Consider the following 22,638-nt stretch of genomic DNA (forward strand, 5'->3'; position numbering starts at 1 on the left):
ACCGATGCCTCATTCTTCTTATTAGATTCGGACAGCTAAATCAACTGAAAAAAATTTCATCTAATTTACGTGTGGCATTAAAATTTATTATATTAATTCGAGGCCAAGTATTTTCTAATGAATTGAAAAAAGTTACCACTTGAATTACGTGCAGCATTAAAATTTATGATATCAATCGGTGGACAAGTATTTTATTAGTAACTCCAAATTTTGACATTATTAAATTCTTCTAAGAAGCTTTTAAATCCAAAAAACTTACATGAAAGCTAGTCATATGTTACTCTATGGTGGCAGAGACTTATAAGAAAATCAATTCTTCTCAGACTTTCAGGATCCTCTGGTATTATTCACAAAATTCGACGTCGATTCGATCGATACAAATTATGTTTACATATGTGTCAAAAGTACTTCTCCGGCCCATCACTATTCATTTAAATAAAAATCAATTATGAAAAAATGGAATTGTATGGCAGAATCCGGTTAAACATTTATTGAAATGCGATTCATTATTAGTTTAATGTTCTTAATAATAGTATAGGTTAGTTCTTATTCCGAATGGAATTCGTTCGCTGGAAGAATAAGTGAGAAGCAAAAATTGCCGTTATTGAATACAAACTGGAGAGTTATTTTTTAAACTTGAACATATATATTATGTACAATTATTTTCATTTATCAATGCACATTAATATCCCTTGTATATTGCGGAACAATTTCTTTGCTTTTTTTATTAAATTAGTGCAATTACGTAAAAATTACTTGAAGATAATTCTCTCAATTCCCTCTGCATGGATACTTGTGATCCATCAGTTCTAGACAAGCACTGATTATTATTGGGATGAACAATTTAAACGAAAAGTGATGGGCCGGACAAGTACTTTTAACACATATGTAAACATAATTTGTATCGATCCAATCGACGTCGAATTTTGTGAATAATACCCGAGGATCCTGAAAGTCTGAGAAGAATTGATTTTCTTATAAGTCTCTGCCACCATAGAGTAACATATTGGGAAAAAAAGGTTGGGACAAGTACATTGATGGTCCCTTGTTTCTGGATGACATAGAAAAAAATTCAGAACCACGAAAAAAATTCTATAGAAATAATAAACGAAAAATTGTTAAGTTCAAAAAAATTCAACAATAAAAAACAATCGAAAAAAATTCTGTAAAGAAAAATAAAATTTTTCAAAAAAATTCATAAATATTGAACAAATTGAAAAATGTACTATCCAAGTTACATGCAGTATAAAAATATCTGATATCAATTAGAGGCCAAGTTTTTATTGATAATTTGGAATATTTATTGAACAAATCGGAAACTTTAATTGAAACTCATGATAATTATTTTCAAGAAAAAAGTTAATGAAAAAAAAAGTCATAACGGAAGTTACGTGCAGTACTAAAATGTATTATATCAATTCGAGGTCAAGTATTTATCAGTTATTCGAAATATAATCTCCGGCGACAAATGAGCGTTGAGAATCCTTGTCGGGCTCACAATGTTTTATCAAAATTACTAAAAAATTAATGGAAATAAAATCATTAAAAATTCACATGAAAGTCATTTGTTACTTCAACAAGGTACACACTTTAAAGAATCGATTCCCCTCCGACTTTCAGGATCCCCTGGTATTATTCACAACATTCAACTTCGATTGGATCGGTACAAATTATGTTCAAATACGTCTTAAACGTACTTGTCCGGCCCATCACTTTTTATTCAAATTGCTCATTCGAAAATTCGCCCAGTAACGATGGATTGGCACGATTGCCCATGACCTGCCATCCTTACTAGTAAACAATAACGTGATTATTCTAATTGTGTCAGTTTGACTAAGGGTGTATATCGCTATGCCTGCTGATAGACGAGAAATGCGTAGGTCAGTTTGACTCGGGGTGAACACCGCTACCTTTATCATCAAGTGAAAAACATGTAGTCACTACCAGTGTGTCAGTTTCACCCAAAGTAAACATCCCCACCTCATTCGTCTAGCGAGAAACTCGTTGTTTTTAGCATTGGGTCGATGTGACCCGTTGTAAGCGCTGGTCTTTGAACGAGTAAGCGGAAAATGCGTTGTTACCGTAATTAGGTCAGTTTTACCCACAGTAGACCTGCTGAAATGCGAGAAATACATGTGTTCAACCTGGGTTAGTAAAACCCGAGCTAAACACTGCCAGGCCTGCTGCATGATGAGAAACTCGTAGTTACTACCCTTAGGCCAGTTTGACCTTGGGCGAACATCGCTACCTCTACCAGTAAGCTAAAAACCCATTATTATTGAGTCAGTTTACTCGGAGTTGAAACCGCTACATCTGCTGGAAGACGAGGAACACGTGGTTCCCACCCTTAGGTCAGTTTGACCCAAGGTAAACACCGCCACACCTGCTAAAAGGCGAGAAACACGAGATCGCCACTCTTGGGTCAGTTTGACCCGGGGTGAACACCGTTACCTCTACTAGCAAGCGAAGAACCCGTGACTACTCTTATTGAATCAGACTAACCTACGATCAACATCGCTACCTTATCTAGCTAGCTTGAAACACATGATTAATATAAATGTTTTCATTACTTATTAGGATATATATAATGATGAAAAAAAGTAATGTAATGTAATGGAAAATAATGTAATTTAATGGAGAAATTTTTCCATTACTTATCACATTGTAATGAGTAATGGAAATTTTTTTACATTGCGCATTACAATTTAATGCGTAATGGAAAAAAATCTCATTACCCATTACAAAGTGATGACGAATGGAAAAATTGGTCATTTCTCATTACAATGGAATGGGTAATGGAAAAAATTTTCCATCACTTATTACAATGTGATGAGTGATGAAATGGCTAATGCATCACAAAAAGTAATGCATTACCTGCAACCCTGATTCTGAATCACCCTGTATGTAAATTTCTCTCTCTATCGATTGCCGATGTCAAAAAAGGGGGTTCCCATTTGAAAAACAAAAGTTGACCTTGAAATAACCTTGACGGACATCGCCAACCAAGGTCAAAATGATCGTCACTATTGAATTCCTTGGGAAAAGTTACGTGAAGAACGACCTTAACATTTTGAGAAATCGTCATACCGGCGGTAATATTCAGCTGTCTCGTTACTTTTGTGACACCCTATATCTCACAAGCTATAACTTTGGAATTTCGAGCTTTCTGGTTATTTTAATTTCGGAATTTTATATCTGCCCCGATTGATCGGAGCAGGGAAAATAAGCAGGCTTTCTCAATATCATCACAAAGGGGATCACGCCTTTGGACAATTACTCCGTTGATCACTTAGGTCTTTTACTATCCACCAAAAAGAGCCACATTTTTGTTGTCATCCACAGATTTAAGAAGTTTACTGGGCTTTACTCTACAAAATATACGGCAGCAGCCAAAGTCATAGATCGTCTCAAGAAACAATCCTCAATTTTTGGCAATCCCCGTTGAATAATTTCGGATCGAGGTACCGTGTTCACCGTAAAAGAGTTTGCAGAATACTGTCAACAGGAAGGAATTGAACACGTTCTAACAATGACAGGAATACACAGATCCAATGGTTAGATTGAGCGGATCAAGCGAACATTGATTCCTTTGATCACCAAACTACCAGCACCAAAAGTCGGAGAATGGTTCCGGTATTTGGACTATGCGCAACAGTGTCTCAACGCTTCATTTCGCCGCAGCATTGGTACGCCGCCCTTTCAAGTGATGTTTGGTGTACGACCGCGTCTACAGGATGATCCGTCAATTCGAGAGATATTAACCCTCTCGGACCGTATGTTGCTTCTACGCAGCACGCGCTTCCAGGCCCAATAACACTACATCGGTCAGTATGGTCGGGGTTCAAGCTGTCAATTTCCATCAAGCAAGGTTAGATTGTACCATAGATACTCCTAAACCAAGAGATAAACTGCTTTAACTCATCGAAATATCAATATAAAGCTGACGTTTCATGTTGAGTTGGCGTTATGTGAAAACGTGCTTTAGCTATCGCAGAAGAAAAGTGAGTACACATTTTTTTTCGTACTCCAAACGTTATTTCCCTTCAAAGGTAAGCTAATATGATGTATTTAAGGTATTAGGTGCTAGATTCATTCGCAAATTTTTCTGATTTTGCTCCCCAAGGACCTGGTGCTGCGCGCAGAAAACATTCAAAAATTCATATTTCCCAAAAAAAAAAACTGAAATGTTACAATGGATTCGGAAACTAGAAAGTATTTTGAGATAAAGGTATGAAGGGAATTATTTTCCGTAAACGCGAAATAGATCTCGGTCTGAGAGGGTTAAAAAAAAGTTCGTATCGCTGTACGAAGAAGAGTCCGACAAATAAGATGCCAAGCGAAAGATCAAGTATAACAGGTTCAAGAGGAAAACAGAAAAGGATCAAACTGAAAACGAAAGAAAGCCAGGATTTATGAACACCAGCAGACCATGGGTTGATCACGCCGATTCTGGAGACGAAATAGACAATGTTAAAGAGTCCCATCCGAGGACGTATGAAAATATTCAGGACGGTCAAGTGTAGGAACGACGCGAAATACACTCATGAAATTCAAATACGATTGTTTTCGCGCCACCGTACATTGTATGAGCGTGCATTCGCATGGGTAAAAGGGATGTTTAGGGAAAGAGTAGTAAGTAGTTGTCGTAGTTAAGCGGGTGCGAGAAGAAGTAGCCGCAGGCCAGGCATTTTATAACTATAAATATTATCCGTATCAACTTAAGTTTTTTATTTCCAATACCATTGTAAATCGCATCCTACAAACCTTTCTGTGAGTCAACCGGCACACTTGTATGCACGGTCTACTACCTTCATCTAAATCCAGTTATTCTAAAAAACCACACTCACTGTTATCGTCGCCGATCAGATCTTCAAAATCGTCTTCTTCAGATAAATCCTGATCACTTCCAGCCTCGTTTTCAAACCTCAAATGCGTGAACTCGGCGTTGTTATCAACATTAGAATTATTATCATTGTTGTCAGACCCTTCGATGGGAGATGTATTCGGTGGATGTTTTACCGTCATTGGGTCATATTGGTTCATCGTCACTCGCATTTCAACGATTGATTCCGGCGATTCTCGACGGCCCGATGATTCAATCAGAAATGTATCAGGCCATTTGAATTTGCTTCTTCGACCATACTTATTACTGCAAGCAACACATTTTTTAACGTTATTCATTAATTTCTCCACCAGCCTTTTAAAAATTATCTTTTGGATCTCAATCTTTTATACAGAGTTAAGGAAGCTAGAATTTTTATGAACAATTTTGTGTCCAAACGATGGGAGTTCTTTCATATGTCGCTAAAAACTGAGATTATCAATTTTTTGATAAAGAATCTATCCCTATAACAACAATAATGGCTACAACCATTTGAAACTTACTTTAGAAACAGCTTCTTGAATGAACGGCCGTCCATTTGTGGTGGTGTTTCAACCCCTGCTATGTCCAAGAAGGTTGGTGCCAAGTCAATGTTTAAAATTATGTCATCGATTCTGAAATTTTATATCATCACAATCATTCGGATATTTTGGGATTATACATTTTGTGACAATCACAAAACTCTCACGCATTGAATTTTATTTATTATCTGAAGAAAGATTCAAATTACAAAATCCACAGTTCTTATCGCCCTAATCAGCCATTACCCCTGTTTAAGAATATAGTATTCAAGTTGTAAAAAAAACTTCCTTCCGTATTCTTCATCGAAATCAGTCAATCATGAAAATCACTTATATCGGAAAAAACATGCGGACAAGTACACTGAGTTCCATTAATGCCTGGACCTGTCATTATTACCGACCGTTCGAGTTGCAGCATATGATTTGAGCGCAGCCGAACGATTTTCAGACTGACCTGTCACCAAAAATTTTTAACCTCTTTGACAACGTAACCTGCCGAAAATCTGGCAGTGCTGAGACTGTGCGACTGCAGCAGTCTGATCTCGTTACCAAGTAACGACAGTAATTGAAAGGACGAACCAATGAAGAAGAGAAATATATGGAATAGAAATGATAACCGTTAACCATTCAAATTGACAATGGAAAAAATTCCACCTAACCAGTAAAGGGAAATGATTCTAAAATTGATTTATTCTTTTTGGATGATCGAATTTGAACGCATGAATTCTAGGAGCGAAGAAGAAAAAATAAGTAGAAATGACTAATATCTTAAAACGTCTTAGAAGCTTTATTCAGTCGACAACGATCGCAGTTATTGGTTCCAAGTAAGCGATATTTTTGTTTCTCCCGAATTGTCCAGACGTATCTACGGTGTCCGGGGATGCCCGGCGAAAATTTGGCTGCTTATGTAACCAAAACAACCTGGTGCATCGATGGATACGTGCGGATGAGCGCATCGTCGAGAAAAGTAACCTCGCCGAGTTCGAACTTTGCAAAACGAATTTTTTAATTTTCCAGACGTATCCATCGATGCACCAGGTTTTTTGGCTACATAGTAAGCCATATTTTCGCCGTGCATCCTTGGATACCGTAGATACGTCTGGAAAATTAAATAATTCGTTCAAGGCACGTTGTCGCAGAGCTTAAACACGTTTTTCTCGAAACCATGTTTTCGAAGTCGGTGATCACTGTAACTCGAGAACGGCTTTACCGATAGGGTTAGATCACTTCTTCTATACATAGTTGTCCTCCGGATGAACGAAGGATTTTTTTTTGGAAAATTATTTTTTTTTTATAGTAAAAAATGTAAGTGAAATTTTGGTCAAAATAACACTGTTGACTTTTAACGTCCGCCATTTTGTGAAAAATGGAAATTCTTCAAAACTCTTCGTTCATCGGGAGCATTATATCATTAACTAAAAAACCTTCCCTGTTTTTTTTTTGTTTCAGATAATCCGTTGCAGCGTGCGATTGATCACGGCAAAACGTGTCTTTTTTGCAACGTTCTCGGCCATTGATGCTCATCAGTTTATTGTGAAATATATTTCTTTGAAAAAATTGTAAAATATACATCAAATATGTATCTTTTAAACGGAAGAACTTTTGTTGTAAATTATTTCATCGTTTGACCAAAAAAAATCGGAAAAAGACCTTTTTTTGACGTTCCAACTAGCTCTGTTCCCTTAAGTTTTGTGCAATTCATGACAGTTTGATATTCTTCGAATGTTTGAAATGATCCCTTAAATTTTCCAACGATTTCGAATGTGTCCACAGTTTTGTGGGATTAAAAACATTTTCCGTGAGGTTTATGAATATTTCGTATCATTATAGAACTTTCCCCCCTCATTTTTCAATTTTGTTTTCAATTTTTTTTATAAAATTATTGTGAGTAAAAAAGGTATGAAGATTTTTCAATGAAACGAATTTTTTAATTGATTTTCCTTAAAATTTAACGAATATTCCTTATTAAGAAGGAGAGAGAAAAATATATATACAATGCTCGCCAAGTCCACCTGAATTCACAATTTTCAGATATGTAGTATATTGAATTCTAACGCTAGCAATTTTTATTTCATTGAACAATGTGCTTCCAATGACTTTTTGAAGCATTCTTTTTTATTCGCATTATCATACTCAGAGATAGAAAGTTGATGCACACATGTCGATGCACGAAATTTTTAAACTTTGCATGTAGCCACCGAAGTTCAACCGGACAAAAGAAAAAGTATGAAGTGCTTCAAGACCAACAGAATTGCCTATTTTTTAATAAGAGCATTGCATTTTGAAAACATAACTTCTTATGCCATTAATAAATAGGCCATCGATGACTTTTTGTAAGATTTATCATTATTTTTTATTTCAAGAGACTCGGTAGAGTCTCGGGACAAGTACATTGACAATCCTGTCGTCTGCTGGCCTGAAGCTCTGGCCGAGACTGTACTTTCTCTGAATAAAACGATTCGCGGTGGTGGGGGTAAAACTGACATGTCATTTTCGAGAATTGCGGAGCTCAAGAGATGTCTTGTTAAGCGAAAATAGGTTTGGAGATTAATTTTCAAAATCCCTTTCGAATGAACCTGAAAGCAACACGATCAGTAGCGTAATTGCTGAGAAAAAACTTTGTACAGGCTCAAGATTATACAAAAGGTACTAACACATTTATGGATTTACCGTGTCTGTATACGCGTACCGACCACTACATACAAGGGTATTTTGATGCCCATCATAGCCAATTCACGTTGAGAAAAGACTGGTTACAGCTCGTTTGGGCCAAAACCATTTGAGCCAAAAAACTAGCGAGAATCGTGTAACTCTTGAAAGTGATGTAAGATGGCGCCACTGCTGTTTTGTCGATAATCTGACAATAGTAAATTCAGCGGAGATACCCGAAGGTGTACTTGATTTGACTAGTTCGGTTGGCGGAATCCGGAGCATCCGGAATACGAGGCCACATTCGAATCGGCCACATTCGAACCGCGCCGTTGTATGATCGTCAACGGTATATCTTGTGACGTGACATTTTGAGCCACGCCACTCGTACGGTTCCGTGTCGACCAGTGGACCGGATTTACGGTCCTACTTGACCGACGCACGCCGACTCACGGGGCTGGACCGGTCGGAGACTCAACTGGCGTAAAAGCGAAGTATTTTCGTTTGTTTTATTTCACCGTTTGTGATTTAGTTTTTGCGGCGAAAAGTATCTAATATCACCGCGGAATCCGCGAAAACGTGTGAACGTGGTCGAGAAGCCGTCGAGAGAGGAGACTGAGAGAGTTAGAGCCTAATAATTGAATTATACCATTGCCGTTTTATTGCATTTTGGCCCATTTCACCCCACGTAGTTGCCCTCGCGCGGGAAAACGCGCAAGCGTCTCAGCACGGTTCATAAAACTAGCTTTTTTGGTTAAATCGCGCGCTCGAGTGCGGATCCGTATTCCAGGTTTAGTCATCGAAATCTGAGAGTGGGTGTCAAGGACTAGCGCCGGAAAAAGGCCCAATGTCGGTGGCCGCCCGCTAGTCCTTCTACTGTAGCAATCAAGAGTTGCAACCCCACCATCGTATCCTTGGGAACCGCGGTCCGAGTCAAATCGGCGCCTCGTCTAATGGGGTTCGGGTTCGTTTCCGAGTTGGAGGTGCTGAATTTCCTGGTGGTTTAAGAGTGGGCCCACCGTGGATTCAGGGACGCTTGGATCCATGAGGGAGGCCTCCCCTCTTTCCGGAGACGAACGCCGAATGGCCCTAGAGGAAGGCGACTAAGGAACGATCATTTGGAAGGACCTGTACTCGAGCGCGGGATTTGAGAACCGTATCAGCCGCATCGATCCTCGTTCGCTGGATCAGAGTGGGGATAACATTCCAACGTAATACGCGAAAAACTCCGAAATACCACGTGAGGCGTGAGGATAGGAGAGACAGAGAACAATCCAGTGCTGGGACACGGGCGCGTGGCCCTTCGTGGGGGGTAATGAGTGGTGGGGATAGAGCGGATTCGGGAGCTCTTGCCTACGAACGAGGCGAGGGATCATCAGTCTACGATCGATATCCTGTGCTGTGAGTCGTGTGTAAGTGCCTTTGGATTACCTGGTTGTTCTTGGCTGATTCGGAGGAACTCTCGGTGAGCTCGTTCCTCTTTCTCTCCATTATTACGTTCGATCCCGTGATTCTTTAATCATTTCTTTGGCGTTCCCTTTGTAGCACTAGTCATTTTGTTTGGCGAACCACGATGCCGTGTTCTTTTGCGAGAGTCTCGCGTTCACGCCACGTGGGTATTAATTTTTAGAGTTTGAGGAATCACGGGAGGAGAACAATTGCGATCCAAATCGGCTTTGTTTTTCTTATTGTGCGCTATTTTTCGAGTCATTAATTCCTATTAGTTGTTTTATTATGAGAATTTTAGTGGAATATTACGGCCAATATTACGTCGTAATATTTCAAAGTTTCGTAACTGCGTAACTGCGAACTATCGGGTTCGCCTCAGTCTCTCTCTCAGCGCGCGCTCAAGGCCAGCGTCGTCCTCGCGTGTTTACCTTTTTTCTTGCGCTTCGCGCTCGCCGCGCGGGCTCTCCAAGCCGATGTCGTTATCTTATGCTCCGGCGTATTATTTTCTAGATTTTTCGTAGTCGAGAATCCCGGGCGAAACATTATTCCCTCGTCGGGATTTATTATTTTGCGTACGATTATTGCGTTATTATATTTTGCTTTGTAAATGGAATTCGTCAAGCTGCCTACACGCCACGACGCACCGCTGCTTACCTATCCATTCTGGACTACCTCGCAGCGGTGATTCCATATTTTTCGTTATCGGGTTTGATTATTTCGGGTGCGATTACTGCGTTATTATATTTTGCTTTGTAAATGGAATTCGTCAAGCTGCCTACACGCCACGACGCACCGCTGCTTACCTATCCATTCTGGACTACCTCGCAGCGGTGATTCCATATTTTTCGTTATCGGGTTTGATTATTTCGGGTGCGATTACTGCGTTATTATATTTTGCTTTGTAAATGGAATTCGTCAAGCTGCCTACACGCCACGACGCACCGCTGCTTACCTATCCATTCTGGACTACCTCGCAGCGGTGATTCCATACTTTCTTTATCGCGATTTATTTCTCTCGCGTGCGATTCCTGCGTCATTCTGTCATAGTAATTTTGTGTAAATGGAGGCGTCAAGTTGCCTGCAAGCCACGACGCGCCGCTGCTTACCTATCCTATTTGGACTACCTCGCAGCGGCGACTCCGAATTTTCTTTAGTGGAACTTCTTTCCTCGCGCACAACTGATTCGGTGGTCGATTCCGTTACTTTATTCTTTTGTTTATCAGTTCGATCGGACCCAATTTTGTTATTACTTCCTGTACTATTGTGGGCGAGCCACGACTACCTCCGACTAATAAACCGCATTTTAAGTCGAAATAACTACGCGTTGAGTACCTCTTTTGACCTTTTATGTTACCTCGTGTTGTTACTCTCACCTTGGGCCAGCCCCTCTACCACTTCGTACCTCAGTTGGAGCTGAGTAGCCGGACCGTCCTCGGTCACCTGTGTCGGGTGGCTCGGAAGGTCGTATTTGGCGAGGTAGGGCGAAAAATAAGTCGGTATTCCGACGGTACCTTGGTACCTGGCGCCCAGCCCGACCTCGCCGGTACGCCTCCACCCGTTAGCGGGTCAGGTGAGTCGAGAAGGGACAGGTTGGACCCTTTGCGGGGAAAAATCTCGTTACAATCTATATTTTATGGACATTTGACACGATGGAGAATCGCCCGATGTCTATTTGACACCCTGTCCGGTAAACACTGAGACTGAAATCAATGGAGTGAGGAAAATTATCTTATGTTCTAGTTATATCGTAAGTTTGGATTTTTAAAAGAAATCCCCCGAAAAGGCTCAGGCTCTTGCCATAAATATCACTTGAAGGATTGTTTAAAACTCTGATCAGAAACTTTGACGATTTTTTCGAAGGCGTTCTGAAAAGTATACGATTTGAAATGTTTACTCAACTTACTGCTGTATTAAATGCAAATATCGCTCTCAAGGACTAAAAAAGTAGTTTGGCAAGCTCAGGTACAGATTATCCGAACGAAAGTCAAAAAGTTATCAAAACATTCAGTCGTTAATTGAGTGATCCAATTCCATTCTTTTTGTCATGATAAATTTGTACAGTAACATAGCATCGATCGATCCTTCCTAAAATCTTAATCCAACGATCGAATTATCGTATCAAATTAATCGTAACAGAACATCGCTATTCAACGAATTGACACAAACTAGATGAAGAAAGAACGCTTAATTTTTTCCATTCCATACGACCCGATGGATCCGTTTCATCTGACCCAACATTACATCGACCGTAAAAATTTTCTGTACGTTATTTCATGTTTTCAATTGGCAAACCGTTTGAATCCAATTCGGTTTGTACGAAAATCAATAAATGCGGATTTGATGAAAGCTTCATCAAATTACACCGACACACAAAAAAAAAGTTGTCTGCGGATAAAACCGGACCCAACAGTCTCTACGTATTTTGGCCCGCTGAATCCGAATCCGAGGTGAGATTGGCCAATACACCATCAAAATTTTGAGTAAATTTCAAAAAACCGCAAAAATGGCGAAAAATCGCTGTTAAAAGCGTGATAAAAGTTATCTATGACCTTACTCGGCGGTATTTTTTATGTAATTTGATGCGCTAAATCTGAATCAAAGGTCAGATTAGCTGATACACCCTTATAAATTTAATTAATTCCAAAAAACCGCAAACATTCCGGAAAATCACTGTTAACCCTTTGAAGCATACATTTTTCCTTACGTGCAATCAGCTCAAAAATTGGTACTCAGGGGTTTTTGTGGTCGCTGATTATGAATCTGCACTAAAAATTTGGAAATTAAGATGGCGGATCCAATATGGCGGATCGAAAATACAAAAAAACATTTGATTAGAGCAAAAATTGGTACTCGGGGGGTTTTGGGGTCGCTGATTACGAATCTGGACTCAAAATTTGGAAATTCAAGATGGCGGGTCCAATATGGCGGATCGAGAATACAAAAAATCATTTGATCAGAGCAAAAATTGGTACTTCGGGGTTTTTAGGGTCGCTGATTACGAATCTGCACTCAAAATTTGGAAATTCAAGATGGCGGATCCAATATGGCGGATCGAGAATACAAAAAATCATTTGATCAGAGCAAAAATTGGTACTTCGGGGTTATTGGGGTCGCTGATTACGAATATGCACTCAAAATTTGGAAATTCAAGATGGCGGATCCAACATGGACCAAAATGCTCAAAAAAGCGTGATGAAAATGAAACTCCGTATCCGCCATTTTGAATTCCTGGATTTTGAGCTCGAATTCATAATCAGCGACCCAAAAAACGTCTCTGAATTCATTTTTTGTTTATTGTTTACCTGCTAGTTTAGGCACAATTACATTTATTGGCTGAAAAATGTATTTTTTTACACTGTAGTGATTATTAACGTCCGCTAAGTGCAACATAAGCCCTTAATAGCGGTAAAGTAGTCACGATTGATCTCCGAACATCCTAAAAATACATTTACATTCGTTGTTAGGCACTAAAAAACAATTCGATTGAAGAAAAACAGAGTGGAAGTAGGTGACATACCGCAGTAATACAAACTTCAATACTATTTGAAAAAAAAACTTTAAAACTTGCTGAACAAAGTTCCATTCCATATTACTATAATCAAAGATAGGGGGTGATACTAGCACATATACTTATCCATAGAAATTTCAAAGTTCGCAGGTATCTGCTGCGATTCAATGTATCTGCGCAATTAGTTTGGAAGACAGCAATTCCAAATCCATCCATAAATGAGCAGCTGAAGACTTTTCTAATGAATTTTTCACTTCATATTTATATTTATGTTACGGTGAGCGTCAAAAAGTAAAATAAATAGCACAGTATATAAATTTTATAGTTTGCAAATTTTTGCTGTATTTCAGTGATCCAAATATATAGTATTATAGTGAAAGGGTGTTAGAAGTCATGATGTTACATTAAAATGACATAGCGCACATAACATTCAGAAATTCTGAAGGTTTCCATGATGTTGGCAGGCATTATACTCAATCGCATCCAAAACTGAGCAACTGTAGACTTATCGTAATGAATGTTTTCACCAATAATTCCACATTTGCAGTTTGCAGAATAGGCATACTCAACATACACGTTATTTCATAAGTATTCTTGTCAAAATTTGTCTTTGCGTACCGCAATTCGAAAATTCAACTTTTCATATTATAAGCAAAAAAAGCATCCAAAAACTTTTTGGAACAAGTTTCAAAATTTATTACTCGACAGACCAGGTGGAAAAAGTATAACTACACTTATATCAAGACCAGAAACTGTTTTGAGAATATGATGTACAAAATGTGCGATTGATGATCATATAGTTGGAAACCTCTTGAATCACGTTACCGCAATCAGTGTGAAGAAATCGTACAAAATCGTAGGATACATATTAGGCAACCAATTAATAATATGTATCGATCCGCTGCAAATCGATGGAGTCAAAACAAGGATCGTAAAGAGCAGAGCCAAACTCAATAGGAAGCATGATTTGGGAATATTCAAAAATAATGATGACACAAGAAATAAATTGGAAAACATTTATTCGATTGGAGTTTCTCACATTATAAACCATAAACTTCCCCTAGGGGAAAAAAGGTTGGGACAAGCACATTGATGGTGTCGTGTTTGCTGATAATTCCATCCATAAAACAAAACTTAAAAACCGATCATTCTTTTTATTTGATTCGAACAGCTAAATCAGTTGAAGAAAAATCCATCCATTTTACGTGCAGCATTAAAATTTATTATATCAATTCGAGGCCAAGTATTTTCTAATGAATTGAAAAAAGGTACCACTTGAATTACGTGCAGCAATAAAATTTATGATATCAATCGGTGGACGAGTATTTTATTAGTAACTCCAAATTTTAACATTATTAAGTTGTTCTAAGAAGCTTTTAAATCCAAAAAAAAAAACACATCAAAGCTAGTCATTTGTTACTCTATGGTGGCAGAGACTTAAGGTGCCTGTCCACGTGAGAGTAATACTCTCGAGAGTCGCTCTCGAGAGCAGTACTCGCCAGTGGACACGCTGCTGAGAGTAACTCGCAGACAGTCACGTCAAACTCGCCGATAGTTCTTTCGTGGCAGCTTACTCTCAAGTGGACACACTTAAAAACTCTATCAGATAGTCACTCTCAAAAATTCGACTGCAGTCCGTATTGTGACAGCTCTCTCAGAATACAGCCATGGCACGACGCACGTGGACAAAAGAGGACACGTGTGCATTAATTGAGGAATATGAAAAAAATCCAGTTCTTTGGAATATTAAATGCAAAGAGTATCGCAACAGGGAACTAAAAAATGAGGTGCTGTCGAAAATAGCTCTACAATTCGATAGTCCGAAACAAGAAATACAACGAAAATTGCATAATTTGCGAAACCAGGTAAGTAAATATATGCTATATGTATAAATTTATATAGTAACTATTACAAAAAAAATATTATATAAAAATAGAGAAATATTTTTGAAAAATAATAATACTAATTCGATTGAATAATTATTTGTTGTTAGGTCTCGCAAGAACTGAATAAAATTAAAAAAAAGAAAAGTGGAAGTGGCACAGATGAAGTTTATAAAAGCACTTGGCCATACTTCTCTGCACTTCAATTTTTGATCCCTGGACTTATTAATAGATCTACCACATCAAACATTGTAAACATTGCAAGTATTATTTCTGTTTATTTCGTACAAATAATATTTAGTATTAATATAAAATACATTTGTTGCGATTTCTTACAATTAGATGTGTCTGTATTGCCAAGAAACTTCTCCAGGGCCAGTTAGGAAATAATCTTTAAACTCATCCCTTACATTTTTTTGAGAAGTAGTATAATTGTGTGCCGTTCCTTGTCGCAAAGAAAAAAACGAGTTTTCTGGGTTATTATTATGCCAATCTCCAGGCCGAATATTCCGATTTTCTGTATCTTCAGTATCGATAGATCCAGGATAAAAATAAGCTGAAGTTGATTCTTTTGTCGATAATAAGAAATTATGCAATGTACATATCGCAAGTACAATATTCTCTACCGTACTAGGGCAAAGATTAATAGTTCTTCGCAGAACTCGAAATCTATTGGCGATAATTCCAAATGCGTTTTCGACAATCCTACGTGCTCTTGAGAGCCTATAATTGAATATTCGGTTTGGCGCTGGTTGATTACGGAAAGGATAAGGTTTTAAAATGTAGGATCTCATTGCAAATGCATCATCTGCAACAAACACATAGGGAACTGGAATTTCTCTTTCAGGCAAAGGTTTCGGCGGTGGTAACCGTACGGTGTTTTCTTCCAGACCTTTTTTCAGAGACGAATTGTCGAAAACACCACCGTCAGATGCTCGTCCGTTACAGCCCACATCTATATACATAAATTTGTAATTCGCATCTACGGCAGCCAATAGAATTATGCTATGCGTTCCTTTGTAGTTGTAGTAAATACTTCCACTATTATTCGGAGCTTGGATGACAATGTGCTTCCCATCCAGTGCACCCAAACAATGAGGGAAATTCCATCGCTCATTAAAATTTTCCGAAATTTGTAACCAGTCTTCTGTAGTATTCGGAAACTGGAAGTCATTATAAAAATGATATTAGTACTGTTGCTTTATAGTAATTTCGCATCGTATTTAAATAAATTAATAAGCATATTATGTAATCGTGAATATCATTATTTAACGTTTTTAATGTTCATATGTGATTAGGGCGATGAAGAAGACAATTCTCATGATGGCGATATAAACAACGACGAAACTCAAGAGATGGAAACAAACATCGATGACCGGAGTAAAAACCCTATTGAACAACAAGAAATAATTCAAAAAACGGGCTCAAAACGTAAATTAAACGTAAACAGAAAATTTGATGATGACCATTCAAAACTATTGAAATCTGCATTAGAAATAATGCAGGAGGAGCCAGATGAGAATGAACGTTTCGGACAATATGTAGCTATGGAGCTCAAGAGTTTACGGTTTGATGCTAATAGAAGACGACTGAAATCGGAAATTAGAAAAGTGATATCCCGTATTGCCGACGAAGACGATATCAGCGACTCTACTTCCGTATCTGTAGTTCCCTCGCCATATCCAACATCATTGCGCTATGAAGCGCCATGTCCATCGCCGTATTTAGTGCCAACACCGTCACCATCGCCATCATCAATAACACAACCACAGCCATCCGAAATTTTTATCCACGATATGACACAATACAATCAAACATCTACTTCAAATTTGACTTTCGACAGGCAAATTAACTTTCAACAAATGTAAAGTTTATTAACAATTTGTTATATTTCATGGCTGTGTCCTCGTATTTTTCAATTAATTGATATAACTATTTTATTTACCTTTAAATATTCTCTCTTCAAGACGTCGTATATAGCTCTCGTAGTTTCAGTCACTATTCGACTAATTGTACACACGGGTATTCGAAATAAAAATTGTAGACTGCTGTAGGAATCACCTGGAACACGTCCGTACAATTTTGAAAAGTTATATATTTTCTCATAACGAATATGCATTACCAACAACAAGCGCAAATCGGATCAATTTTGTAAACGGCGTTTTAATGCAGACGAGGCTATCTTTTTTCAATTTCTTTTTCAATTAATGTAATGTTTTTGCGGATGCAGAAAATTGTATTAATTTGTAAAAAATAATAAAATAATGCAGTTATAAATATTATACGTATTTTTATACCAACCTGATGCTAAAAAGCGAAGGGTTACCAGCATGCGTTCTCTTACTGGGATGGCTTGTCTCATTGGCGTATCTTTTTTTGCAATTGTTGGACCGACTAATTCTATTAGTTCTTCCAGTCGCACTGCGGTCATTCGAATGAAATTTCGAAATTGGTATTTGTCTTCGATTTCTAATTCACAAATTAGATTGTTAGTAACGCCGAGTTTTTGTCTTTTCGACACCCATGATTTGACCCAGCAGCTTCTTTTAGTTTTATTTTTTTTTTTAAGAATTTCAAATACAATTATTGCTGCAGCAGTTCGTTGCTTACGAGAATACATCTCAGCTGATACTGAGGAGTTACGATGGAACATTGAGAAGCTACTAATGCTCTCCAATGGACATGGTCCTAAGAGTAATTTGCGACAGCAGCTCTCGTTGCGAGCAGTAAACTGCTCGTGAGAGTAAAACTTGCATAAAAATACTCTCACATGAAAACAGTCGTGAGAGTACTCTCGAGAGCAACTCTCAGAATTTACTCTCACGTGGACAGGCACCTTTATAAGAAAATCGATTCTTCTCAGACTTTCAGGATCTTCTGGTATTATTCACAAAATTCGACGTCGATTTTAGATCGGTACAAATTATGTTTAAATATGTGTTAAAAGTACTTGTCCGGCCCATCACTTCCCGTTTAAATTGTTCATCCCAATAATAAAATTAGTGCTTGTCTAGAACTGATGAATCACAAGTATCCATGCAGAGGGAATTGAGAGAATTATCTTCAAGTAATTTTTACTTAATTGCACTAATTTAATATAAAATGGAAAGAAATTGTTCCGCAATATACAAGGGATATTATTGTGCACAAATAAATGAAAATAATTATACATAATATATATGTTCAAGCATCCAAAATAACTCTCCAGTTTGTATTCAATGACGGCAATTTTTACTTCCCACTTATTCTTCCAGCGAACGAATTCCATTCAGAATAAGAGCTAACCTATACTATTATTAAGAACATTAAACTAATAATGAATTGCATTTTCATAAATTTTTAACCGGATTCTGCCCTACAATTCCATTTTTCTATGATTGACTTTTTATCGAATGAATAGTGATGGCCCGGACAAGTACTTTTAACTCATATTTAAACATAATTTGTATCGATCCAATCGAATTCGTATATTGTGAATAATATCAGAAGCTCCTGAAAGTCTGAAAAGAATCGATTTTCTTATAAGTCTCTGCCACCATAGAGTAAGAAATTACTAGCTTGCATGTGATTTTTTTGGATTTAAAAGCTTCTTAGAACAATTCCATAATGTTGAAATTTGGAGTTACTCATAAATTATTTGTCCTTCGATTGATATCATAAATTTTAGTGCTGCACGTAACTCAAATGGTGACTGTTTTCAATTGATTAGAAAATACTTGGCCTCGAATTGATATTATTTAATTTTAATGCTGCACGTAAATTAGATGGAAGTTTTTTTAATTGATTTAGCTGTTCGAATAAAATAAGAAGAACGAGGCATCGTTTTCCAAAATTGTTTCAAGCGTGATGTTTCGGTTTTTTATGTTTTACTTGTAATTTAATGCTTTTGACACTTTAAAAAATAGATACAGATTAGTTTTTTTTTAAAGATAATGTTTTTTAAAGATTTGTGAAATTTTTTTCGAATTGTTCTGTATTTTTTTCAAAGTTTTTTTTATAGATGAATTTAATGTTCTTAATAATAGTATAGGTTAGTTCTTATTCGGAATGGAACTCGTTCGCTGGAAGAATAAGTGGGAAGTAAAAATTGCCGTCATCGAATGTAAACTGCAGAGTTATTTTGGAAGCTTGAACATATACATTATGTACAATTTTTTTCATTTATCGATGCACAATAATATCCCTTCTATATTGCAGAATAATTTGTTTCCGTTTTTTATTAAATTAGTGCAATTAAGTAAAAATTACTTGAAGATAATTCTCTCAATTCCTTCTGCATGAATACTTGTGATCCATCAGTTCTAGACAAGCCCTGACTTTTATTTGGATAAACAATTTAAACGGAAAGTGATGGGCCGGACAAGTACTTTTAACACATATTTAAACATAATTTGTATCGATCCAATCGACGTCGAATTTTGTGAATAATACCAGAGGATCCTGAAAGTCTGAGAAGAATCGATTTTCTTATAAGTCTCTGCCACCATAGAGTAAGAAATGACTAGCTTTCATGAGATTTTTTTGGATTTAAAAGCTTCTTAGAAGAATTTAATAATGTCAAAATTTGGATTTACTAATAAAATACTTGTCCACCGATAGATATCATAAATTTTAATGCTGCACGTAATTCAAATGGTAACTTTTTTCAATTCATTAGAAAATACTTGGCCTCGAATTAATATAATAAATTTTAATGCCGCACGTAAATTAGATGGAGTTTTTTTCAGTTGATTTAGCTGTTCGAATCAAATAAGAAGAATGAGGCATCGGTTTCCAAAATGATTTCAAGGGCGATTTTCCGGTTTATTATTTTTTACTTGTTATTTGATTCTTTTGACACTTTAAAAAATATATAATAATAATTTTTTTTATGAAATAATTTTTTTTACAATTAAAAAACAATTTTTTTTTAAGTTTTTTTTATGGGTGGAATTATCAGCAAACGAGGGACCATCAATGTACTTGTCCCAACCTTTTTTTTCCCTAGGGGAAGTTTATGGTTTGATATCACGTCTTTTTTCTCAAAAGATCCTTATTTATGTTCAGATGACTGTAAGATTTTAGTTTAAATTTCTATGAATTGTTTATAATTTTCGGCGTATAACGTTGGTTTTCACGAAAAAAGACCTATTTTTCGTCGAAATTGTACTGAAAATATTTCGATAGAGGTTTAGTCTTGGACTTTTGTGATTTTTCTCCTTGTCTTCTAATATGTTTCGTCCATTGGGAACTCAAGAGCATGGAGCAATGCGTGTTGCGGGCCGAGATATGATTTTCGGCTGATAACGTTAGGAAAAAGAAAGGAAAAGAGGAAAGATACATCGAATTCAAGACACAACATATCCAACAGAATTGGCCCTTTTTAAATGTTGCTTTTGCATTCTGAATCTAGACATTTTCGTGTCATTCAAAACGTGTCCCCGATGAAATATATTTCCAAAGTTTGCAAGTGGCCGCTGAGATCCAATTATCCAGTTTGATAGTTGCAGAAAAAAGGCACCCGGAAACATTTATTATGTCAGAACTCAAAGAAGCAAAAAAAACTGAGTGTACTTAATTCAACAGAGCAACCGAATTCAAAGACGTTTAAGGTACCTGCGCATTGGTTTTGGAGAAAAACAATTTCAGGAGAATTTAAAAATGAATTTAGAAATATAAAATCTGAGAATAAAATAGAAAACAGAAAATTTAGGAATTTAGAGAAGCTGAAGACGTTTGTGATGAATTTTTGAGATTACATGTTACGGTTGGAGTAAAGAATTTAAATGATTGGCACACATGCTGCGACACAAAAATATGAAAGTTTGGAGGTATTCGCTTCATACCGCAGTAATACAAACTTCAATAGTATTTAAAAAGAAATACTTTAAAACTTACTAAACCAAGTTCTATTACTCATTCTCATAATCAAAGATAGGGGGTGATACTTAACACACATATTTATGCACAGAAATTTCAGAGTTCGCAGGTATCTGCTGCGATTCAATGTATCTGCGCAATAAATTTTGAAGACAGCAATTTAAAATCTATCCATAAATGAGCAACTGAAGACTTCTGTGATGAGTGTTTACTTCATATATATGTTACAGTTAGTTTTAAAAAGTAAAATGAGTGACACAGTATATCAATTTTATAATTCGCAGATTTTTGCTGTATTTCAATAATCCAAATCTATAGTATTATAGAGAAAAGTTGTTCAAAGTCATGATGTTACATTAAAATGACATAGTGCACATAACATTTAGAAATTCTGTAGGTTTCCATGATGTTGGCAGGCATTATACTCAATCGCATCCAAAACTGAGCAACTGTAGACATATCGTAATGAATGTTTTCACCAATAATTCCACATTTGCAGTTTGCGGAGTAGGAATACTCAATATTACCATAATTAAAGATAGGAGGTGATACTTAGCACATATATTTATCCACAGAAATTTTAAAGTTCGCAGCTATCTGCTGCAATTCAATGTATCTGCGCAATGAGTTTGGGAAACAGCAATTTCAAATCAAATTTCAAAGCATAAATGAGCAACTGAAGACTTTTCTAATGAATTTTTCACTTCATATTTATGTTGCAGTGAGAGTCAAAAAGTAAAATGAATGGCAAAGTATATAAATTTTATAGTTTGCAGATTTTTGCTGTATTTCAATGATCCAAATCTATATAGTATTATAGTGAAAAGTTGTTCAAAGTCATGATGTTACATCAAAAAGACATAGTGCACATAACATTTAGAAATTCTGTAGGTTTCCATGATGTTGGCAGGCATTATACTCAATCGCATCCAAAACTGAGCAACTGTAGACATATCGTAATGAATGTTTTCACCAATAATTCCACATTTGCAGTTTGCGGAGTAGGAATACTCAATATTACCATAATTAAAGATAGGAGGTGATGCTTAGCACATATATTTATCCACAGAAATTTTAAAGTTCGCAGCTATCTGCTGCAATTCAATGTATCTGCGCAATGAGTTTGGGAAACAGCAATTTCAAATCAAATTTCAAAGCATAAATGAGCAACTGAAGACTTTTCTAATGAATTTTTCACTTCATATTTATGTTGCAGTGAGAGTCAAAAAGTAAAATGAATGGCAAAGTATATAAATTTTATAGTTTGCAGATTTTTGCTGTATTTCAATGATCCAAATCTATATAGTATTATAGTGAAAAGTTGTTCAAAGTCATGATGTTACATCAAAAAGACATAGTGCACATAACATTTAGAAATTCTGTAGGTTTCCATGATGTTGGCAGGCATTATACTCAATCGCATCCAAAACTGAGCAACTGTAGACATATCGTAATGAATGTTTTCACCAATAATTCCACATTTGCAGTTTGCGGAGTAGGAATACTCAACATACACGTTATTTCATAAGTATTGTTGTCAAAATTTGTGTTTGCCTACCGCATTCCGAAGATTCAACTTTTCATACTATCAGCAAAAAAAAACATCCAAAGACTTTTTGGAACAAGTTTCAAAATTTATTACTCGACAGACCAGGTGGAAAAAGTATAACTACACTTATATCAACACTAGAAACTGTTTTGAGAATCAGATATACAAAATGTGCGATTGATGATCATAGTCGGAAACCACTTGAATTACGTTACCACAATCAGCATGAAGAAATATTAGAAAATCATAGGACACATATTAGGAAACCAATTAATAATATGTATCCATCCGCTGCAAACCGATGGAGTCAATACAAGGACCGGATAGAGCAGAGCCAA

At 36.7% G+C, this 22,638-nt stretch overlaps 1 protein-coding gene across 1 annotated transcript in view; it reads right to left on the reverse strand.

The window, feature by feature from the left end:
* LOC122418257 (extracellular sulfatase SULF-1 homolog) overlaps positions 1-22,638 on the reverse strand; it is a 561,276-nt gene that overhangs the window by 391,471 nt on the left and 147,167 nt on the right. The window contains exons 5-6 of the mRNA XM_043432385.1: positions 5,386-5,496; positions 4,848-5,149 (exon numbers count right to left, since the gene is read on the reverse strand). Coding sequence (XP_043288320.1) covers positions 4,848-5,149; positions 5,386-5,496 — 413 coding nt within the window. The remainder of the gene's footprint in view (positions 1-4,847; positions 5,150-5,385; positions 5,497-22,638) is intronic.

This window comes from Venturia canescens, chromosome 11, assembly GCF_019457755.1.
Source record: "Venturia canescens isolate UGA chromosome 11, ASM1945775v1, whole genome shotgun sequence".
In the NCBI taxonomy this organism is placed as follows: Eukaryota; Metazoa; Arthropoda; class Insecta; order Hymenoptera; family Ichneumonidae; genus Venturia; species Venturia canescens.